The sequence below is a fragment of the Cynocephalus volans genome, chromosome 17 (assembly GCF_027409185.1).
Source record: "Cynocephalus volans isolate mCynVol1 chromosome 17, mCynVol1.pri, whole genome shotgun sequence".
In the NCBI taxonomy this organism is placed as follows: domain Eukaryota; kingdom Metazoa; phylum Chordata; class Mammalia; order Dermoptera; family Cynocephalidae; genus Cynocephalus; species Cynocephalus volans.
This window is the reverse complement of record NC_084476.1, coordinates 4,237,107-4,245,819: the sequence shown is the minus strand read 5'-3', so window position 1 is coordinate 4,245,819 and position 8,713 is coordinate 4,237,107. Positions and strand designations below refer to the sequence as shown.

The window sequence follows — 8,713 nt, the reverse complement described above, 5'->3', positions numbered from 1 at the left end:
CATGAGGAGTGAAGTTGCATAAGGAAGGGAGATTGGGGAGGGAAAAGCCTGAGTCTCTGATGGTGCAGGGGCCGGGGAAGGCAAACCACCCCTGGACTGCCACCTCTGGACTGCTTTTCTGTGCGGGGAGGGAAACATAAATCTCTGTGTCACTGTCTTGGTTCTCTATATCACATGCCCCAGAACCTACCCGAACAGAGAGTGCCATTTCTCTCTCCAGCACGTACACAGAGAAACAGAGGCTCAGGAGGAGATGCCCAGTGCGGAGCTCGGGGCTGATCCCACTCGAATGGGAAGACAGTGGGGCCACCTCTGAGGCCGCCTGCAGGATTCCGCAGGACACTTCACAGGAAGCCTGTGGCTCTGTATCAGCCAGGAGGAGGTGTCCAGTTGGCAACCATGGCACCAACATCCCCCTATCTCCTTCAGACCCACAGCCTCTGCAGATGCTGGGTCGCCTGAGGTCCGGGCACATTGGTAGGGCAGTCCCTGCTGGACTTTGGCAGAGGAATTCAGCCCCCACGCCCCGTCCCCAGCATGAAAGGCTAACCACTCCTGCAGAAAAGAACTTGGGTTTATTTGCAGTAAGAACTGTGGTCTGAAAAAACCCATTGGCAAATGTACAGTTTGTGTTCCATTTGGGGTCGCTGCCACTGTGGGACCCCAGATCCCTGACCCGCATGCACTGGGCTCCTACATGTTCACAACCAATCTCAGGCCCCAGGTCCTAAGTCCCCTCCAGAGGGCGTCCCATCTCCTGCTGAAACCATCCGTGTCCCAGCCTGCCCCCAGCTCTCCAACCATCCTGCTTAGTGCAGTGCAAAAACCAAACCAAACACAAATTTCATAACAAACACAAAACAAAACAATTCACAAAAACCAGGGTTCTAAATTATTTTTCTCAGTGTCCTTCGTTATCAGGATGACTTGTTTTGCAATGAACTAAAATATACATCATTTTCCTGCTATTACAAAATCTCTTCCTTATTATTCACAGATATATAACGGGAGATTTGGATGAAATAATTACAAACATTTTTTTCCCCTTAAAAAGCAAACAAGCCAAACAAAACACAACAAAACAAAGAACCCCAAACCAAAACACAAGAACGTTCTGACAACAGTAAACACAGACAGGGCTGGCTGGCTTCCCTCCTCCTGGGCTCAGGCTGGGCTGGCAGGGTTGAGGGTCCCGTGCAAAGTGCTCGGTGCACCCTGACCCCTGACCCCACACAGTCAGGTGTGCGCTCTCGAGGCCAACTCCTCGCCACCCTGGCCCCCCATTTCCCCACATTTCACAAGGCTTTGCAGATGTTCTTCTTGTCCCCTACTGCTCCCCATCTTCCTGACCCCTCCCCGCATTTTCCCCATGCCCAGGACACCAGCACGTGTGCCAGCCTGGAGGCTACAAGGCCAGCCTCAGAAAGGAACCCCCCAGGGTGCAATGTGGTAGCAAGCCTCCACCCCCAGCAGGGACCAGCCTCACCAACGCCCAGCCTGGACCTGTTCCCCTCCCCACACAGGGCTGTGCAGTTAACCAAAGGCAAAAGGGGCCACAGGAAGCCCAGGTCTCACCAGCAGCTTTGGCACAGAGCTTGGACAGAGACTGCCACGAGGTCTCACACAACAGCAGGGTAGAGAAACTAGGGTCTGACCAAAGCCACCAGAGCTCAAAGGTCAGGAGACATCAGGAGGAGGAAGGTAGCGGGGTATAGCCACCCCCAAGAGCACTTATTTTGGGCTGGCCACAGGCCCATGTGTGGGCTGCAGAAGCCCCTGGAAGGAAGACCTGCCAAGGACCAGAACTAACATCACGTGCCAAGGCTGGGAAGACCCTCAGAGAGCACCTTGCAGGACACAGGAGACCCAGAGGGGGGCGGCCTCCTTCTGGAGGGGAATGTGGGCAGCACAGACTTAGCGAGGGGAAAACCCTGTTTTTCCCCTGCCCGTTTCAGGGTTTACAAAAGATGTACCTACCCTACAGCAGGGCAGGGCAGACACATTCCTAGGATTCAGGCAAGGGTCTCTCAGGGTGAGGGCAAATAACAGTACCATTGCCTAGGGAGTGGGGCTAGCAATTTCATCATTCCTAAGGACTTTCCCGAGGTGGAGTCTGCCCTGGGGGTCTCTGCATGCCCCACGGTGCAAGGAGGTGAGGAAGTCAGGGAAAGTCCCAGGGAGACAGAGCGACTGCAGAGGGCCCCCTGCAATGCTCTCTTCTCCTGCACCCAAGCCCAGCTAGGACTAAGCCAGTGTCGCAGCAAAGAGCTGGCTCTGGTCCTGTCTGCCTCTCAAAGCCTGAAGCCTCCCTATGGGAGCAGCAGGAAAAAACAGGTGAGCTCAGAGTCCAGGGCTGAGTCAAAAGGGCTTGTGGAAGGTCCCCTCTGCTGCCCCCAGCCCTCCCTGGGTTGGCATCCACTGTTTAAACCTAGGCTCCTGAACACCATCTCAGCCCAACAGTGGCAGGCAATGAGCTTCTGGCCTCAGCTCTCACCCACAGTCTGGCTGGCAATGCTGCTGGCACCCCCTCTCCTCAGTACTCTGGGTGGGGTGGCCCAGATTTCCTCTATGTACAAGAAGTGTACCCAGTGACAGGTCACTGAGGGCAGACTGATGATGAAACAGTTTGCATTTAGGATTTGGAACACACTCCCCATCCCTACGGGCTGTTGAAGACTGGAAGGCTGGCGGACATTTCCCCTCTGAATCATGGAGGAGCTAGAGACAGACTTCAGAGCTGCAGCGACTCTCCCAAGAAAATCCATGCGTCCTTGTCCACATTCTGGCCATCACTGTGCATCCTGTCCACATTCTGGCCATCACTGGATGCCTTCCTCTTCTACATATGTTGAAGGAAACCAGCCAATCTGAAAAAGATGGCAGGATCATGTGTATGTATTTGTGTGTGTGTGTCAGGGGTTAGTAGAGGCTCATGGAGTTGAGTGACCCTTCAAAAGGCCAGAGCTCTCATCTAGGCCTGCCACGCAGAGGGACCTTGGCAAAGAGGCTGAGAGGGTGGTGGAGCCATAGCTCAGGAGTAAGAACAACCCAGAAATACACCAGCCTTGGCCAGTTTAAGATGATCTGCTCACCTTCTTGCTGCCAGTCAGAAAAAAATTAAATCCTCTCAAGGCAAATAACGTTATCCAGAACCTCTACAGTTTTTTATACACAAGCCTGGCATTCATTGGACCAAATGACAAAAAACCAAGAGAAAATGCAGACAATAGAAACCAATCCACCAGTATTGAAGTTATCATCCAGGGGATGTAAATAATTTGTATGTTTGAGAAAAGTGATAAAAAGGCTGACAATTTTTACCAGAGAACTGGAATCAGAAATCAAATTTAAAAATCCTAGAACTGAAAAATATAATGACTATAATTAAGAATCCAATAGAAGGATTTAAAAGTAGATTAGACAAAGTAGAAGAGATGACTGATAAACTGAAAGATAGGTCAATCAAAAGTAACTAGATAGAAAAACAGAGAGGAAAGGGATGGAAACGCATAAAACAGGCCTTGGTAAAAAGACCTAATATTCATGTGAATGGAGCCCTAGAAAAAGAAAAGAGAGAAAATGAAGCAGATACCTTGTCTGCAGAATAGTGGCTGAGAAATTTCTAAAACTAATGAAAGACATCAAGGCACAGATCCAAAAATCTCTGCAAATCCCAAGCAGAACAAATACAGAAAAAAAAAATCACAGCTAGGCACATTTCAGTAAAACTGATAAAAAACATAGGCAAAAAAATTATTTTACATGCAGCTCAATGGGGGTGATGGAGACATTTCCTTCAAAGAATCGACATTAAGAATGTTCATTGACTTTTCTACAAAAATAATGGAAGCCTGAGGACAACAGAATAACATCATCCAAATGCTGAAATAAAACATTTGCCAACTTCGAATTCTTTAACCAGTGAAAATATTCTTCAAAAAGCACTCAAAACAATTGCTTGCAAGAAGGAAATAGGTTCCCTTGGAGAAATGACTGATTCCTGGAGGAGAATGAATAAGTAAAGGAGAAGAGAATGTTTCCCTTATAGTAGAATGCCAACTAATACCTTCAGAAGAAACCATCACTATTTAGAAAAATCACTATTTTTCAACCATGATAGAAATAATCTAATAAACAAATTCTTCAATGAACAATAAAACTAGTAGGTGAAATTATAATGAGGAATGGGATATTTACCTTAGCTCAAAGTATTACCTTGCAAATTATTTATTAATTACAGTAACTTCACAGCAGAGTAACTTGACAGATACCACCTTAACCAAGTAATCAACACTAATGTCACAAATAATGGGACAAAATTGGCAACACATACATCCTGATAGGGCACTACAGCACTAAGAAAGAGATAATACCCTCACTGTGGTGTTCCCACCAAAGATGTATAATCTATTCATGAAGAAACATCAAACAAACCTAAATTGAAGGATGTTCTACAAAAATAACTGGCCCAAACTCTTCAAATATGTCAAAGTCATCTAAGACAGAGAAAGGCTGAGGAATGTTTCAGATTAAAGAGAGTTAAGGGTCATGGCAAGTAAACGCAATTCATGATCCTGAACTGGATTCAGGACCAGGAGAAATAGCTAGAGAAGACATTATTGGGACAACTGGTGAAATTTGAATATTAGTTGTAGATCAGATAATCATATCAAAGAGGAATGTCCTTGATCTTAGGAAATACTTAGGGGAAAAGGAATAGAATTTCTGCAATTTACTCTCAAATGGGTTAGAGAAACAGGCAGAGAGAGAGAGAGAGAGAAAAAGACAGAGTGCACACAAACGTTAAGGAAAATGGGCAAAACATTTGCAACTGGTAAATCTGGGCATATGGGAATTCTTTGTACATTGCAACTTTAAGTGTGAAATTGTATCAAAAATAAAAGTTACAAACATTTTACAATAAGAGCATTAAAAAAGAAAGTGAAATAAATGTGCTTTTAGATCCAAGAAAAATGAAGAAGTTATTATTAGCAGACACACTAAAAAAGCATACTAAAGAGAGGGAATGTCAGGCAGCAGGAAAATGGTCTTGGGTGGAAAACCAATAATTCAGGAAAGAATGAGGAGCACTGGGAAATATAAATAGGTGGTAAATCTAAATGAACATAACTGCCTAACACAAAAATAATGTTTTATTGGGTTTGAAAAAAGGTAGAATTAAGATACATGACACTTGCACAGAAGTTGAGAGGGAAATAAATACAATTAAAGGTTGCAAGGTCCTTCCTTGCATTGTCTGGGAAGCAGTAAAATTACTCATTTAAGGTAATCTCTAAGAAGTCAAAGTGCATACTGTGCCCTGTAAGCTAACTACTTAAGTAGTAGTAAAAGAGTGTATAACTAATCAAGGGTAGGGGAAGTGGGATAGAAAAAAATATCAATTAACCCAAAAGTAAGCAAGAAAGGAGAAAAAAGGAGGAACAGATATGACAAACAGAAAATAAATAGATGAATTTAAACCTAAATGTCTCAGTAATTACATTAAATGTAAATGGACTACATATGCCTACTCTAAGGCAAAGATTATCCGATCAGGTCATCTTTAAAAAAATCCCACTGTTTACAAAAGACCCATCTTAAATATAAGGAAACAGAAAAATTAAAAGTAGTACAAGAGAGAAAAAAGTATGCCATGCAAAACACTAATCCAAAGAAAGCTAGTGTTGCTCTAATAGCAGATAAAGTAGACTTTACAGCAAGAATTGCCAGAGATTAAAAAGAGACATTTCATAATGATAACGGGTTGAATCAACAGGAATTATCCAGTAATACTCAAACCAGTGGTTTTAAAACTTCACTTTGTATAGAAATCACCTGGATCCGGGTGAGGGGCCAGGCATGTGTTTATGTTTATTAAATCACAGCCCCAGGTGCTTCCAATGCTGGCGACACAGGGACCAATTTGAGAGCCAGTGGTCCCAGCCCTCTAGGTTGGCTGCCTAGGACTCAGTAGCCTTCAAAATTCTGAAGGGCAGTTGGGTGGAAAATGGATTAGATCTGAGGGCCTCTAAGGGGCCGACTCCACGCTAGATGGAGGCATATTGGTTCCTGCCACCTGGCAATGGAATGGTCAGCAGTGGGAGCCAGGGCTGATTGACCCTCTGCAGCCCAGTGCACCTGCCTGTGGGCAGCTGCAGCCCCCAAGGGAAGTTGGGCATTTTCTAATCAGTAGCACGTGAAGCTCTGGTGACCTGTCAGGTGGGTGCTGAGAGCCCTGGGTCAAAGCCAGGAGTCCAAATGGGGTATTAGGATAAAGAGACCATGGAGTTTTGCAAAATCTTAGGGTGGACAGGAAGAGGACTCATGGGGTCCACTGGCACTTGGGAAAAGTAAAGGGATGGGGGTGGGCAGGGACATGATGTGTCCCTTCTCATCTTACTAGCCTTAGAAAACTGCAGGAAGTGCCCAACAATGACACCCAGGCCCTACTCTCAGCCCTGTGGCTTCCCTTCCTACAAACAGAGTTTGGGTACTTGCAAGTGATTTCAAGAAAGTATGTAAAACCTGACTCCCTGCAGCGGCCATGAATGAGGCCCAGAATAGGACTGAGCACAGGTACAGGGTTTGAGGGGCCTGGATCCAGATGTGACCCATGGAGCCCATTCCCAGCTGCATGACCTTGGGCTCATGGTAAACGTCCAGAGCCTCGGTTTCCCCCTGTGAACACCAGCCTTCTGACTTGCTGTGAGGATGAGAGGGTGCCTGTGTGGTCAGAGGGTGCCTGGAACAGGGCCTGGGGCATGGTCATGGCTGTGGTGCCAGTCTGCCCGAGCCTGACCAGGTCAGAGCAGCAGTAAGGCCAGGCCCCGCAGTCTCCATGTGGGGACCTGCGGGTCAGGGGTGGCTGCTCACCCGTCCGTTTGTCTCGCCCTTCCACCAGCCCTGGTCCCCGCCGATGCGACTGTAGATCCTCACCACGTCGCCTTCCCGCAGCGAGAGCTCCCGCATGTCCCGGGCGGCAAAGTTGTACCTGGCCACAGCTGTGCCGATGACCCGGGGTGTGAACACTGTTGGAGGAGACAGCTGGTGTCACACAGCTGCAGGAGGGGCCTAGCCAGTGCTTGGGGAGGCCCTCGGGCCGAGCTGGGTCTCTTCCCCGGTGCCTGGTGCCTGGCCTGTGCCCAGCGAGGAAGGACATCAAGCAAAAAGGCTCTGGAAGGACACACTGGCCTCCCACCCCAGAGCCCCTCACTCCCCTGTGGGTGTGGACACATGGCATATCTGAGTCCCCGAACTTTGAGAGCATCGGAGCAGTCACCACCTGCACTGGGCACCATCACAGGCAATGAGCATGCTCTTAGGGACAAGAGCAGGTGTCCGTGCTTTGACCACAACAGTGCCTATGGCTCCCCAATTCCAGATTCCCAAACCAAACTGGAAACCCAGCTGAACCAGCTCGGCCCGGAACCCAGGAGTACTGATGGATAGGTAACGATGCCCGTGACTGAGGGGAGACACACACCGCTGCTGGGGAGGGGCTTTGACTCTGGCAGAGGGAGGCCCTGCGGTCAGCGATGACCGAGACCCCGTCCTCCCCGCCCCAGGCCCCACAGCCGCTCCTCCTATGGCCACTGAGTGGCACACTGGGCCTGCCCCACCTATATGCCACGGGGCTGCCTGGCTGCTTCCCGCTGCCAGAGGCAAAGCCCTCGCTGGGCGCTGAGGAACACAGCTGAGGGGGCTGGGAGGTGGCGGTTGGGGTGGGGGCCGGCCCAGCCGGACGCGTCCTCAGGTGCCAGCTGCAGCCTGGCCCGGCCTCCAGCCCCTTCCTCCCCCACCCCATGCCAGGCTGCAGGAGGCTGTGGGCACGCCAGGCAGGGCCGTGGGGCCAGTGGGTGGCTCCGTGCCAGGCCTCCCCAGGCAGCTGGCCACAGCCGGGTCCCCCCACGCCCTGGCAGCAGCGGTACCTGACCAGAAGGGAGCGGAGGGGCCCTGAGCAGCAAAGCCGAGGCCCTGAGGACTGAGAAAAGAAAAGTTGTAGGAAGCACAGGAAGCTGCAAAGAGGCGAGAGAGAACGTGAGACGGGGCAGCAGGGCGTCACGCGCAGTCACAGGCACACACGGCAAGAGCCGGGATACAGAGGAGCCAGGGTCTGCCTTAGGGGAAAGAGGGAAGGGGGCTCCAGGGCCCACCCGGGCAGACACGGCTCGGCCACTCTGAGCTGCCTCCAGCCACCTCTCCACACCCATGTCCTCAAGAATAAATCGAGACCACCTCCCCCCATCATGCACACAGTCAGTGCTCACTAAAGGCCAGTCATTTCTGTTCTGTCCTGCTCTGCCCGGGTGGGACCCATGGCCCTGAGGTCCCTACAGCCTGGGAAACATTGGGGTGGCTTATTGGACAAAGTCCTGTGCTGGAGGCCAAATGCTCTTGATCTGACCCTGCCCCTAATTCCAGGTGGCCTTGAGAGTCACCTCCCTGTCTGGACCTTGGAGTCCCATCTGCCAGTAGGCTGCCTCTCACAGCGGAGGCCTGGGGGGCTAGGGCACAGGGAGGGAGCTATGGACAGGGGGGCTTGCGCTCTCCTCCCCACCAGTGGCAACTCCAAGCGCAGGGTCTCTGCCCGGACCTCCCTGCTGTCTGGGCAAGGGAGCCACGACAGAGCAGCAATCCAAGCAGGTGCCAGGGAGCCACCATCTGCCACATGGCATGGGAGGGTGCATGGGACAGCACCTGTGATGGGTGGGGG

The 8,713-nt window shown here is 50.1% G+C and overlaps 1 protein-coding gene across 5 annotated transcripts in view; it reads right to left on the bottom strand.

Moving 5' to 3' along the window:
• Window positions 1-892: 892 nt before the first annotated feature.
• VAV2 (vav guanine nucleotide exchange factor 2) overlaps window positions 893-8,713 on the bottom strand; it is a 201,136-nt gene continuing 193,315 nt past the window's right edge. For 3 of the 5 annotated variants that reach the window (XM_063081538.1, XM_063081540.1, XM_063081539.1), the window contains exons 26-28: window positions 7,929-8,015; window positions 6,874-7,028; window positions 893-2,867 (exon numbers count right to left, since the gene is read on the bottom strand). In XM_063081538.1, coding sequence (XP_062937608.1) covers window positions 2,820-2,867; window positions 6,874-7,028; window positions 7,929-8,015 — 290 coding nt within the window. In that variant the 3' untranslated portion in view covers window positions 893-2,819. The remainder of the gene's footprint in view (window positions 2,868-6,873; window positions 7,029-7,928; window positions 8,016-8,713) is intronic. The other 2 variants (XR_010022100.1, XM_063081541.1) reach the window with 2 other exon arrangements.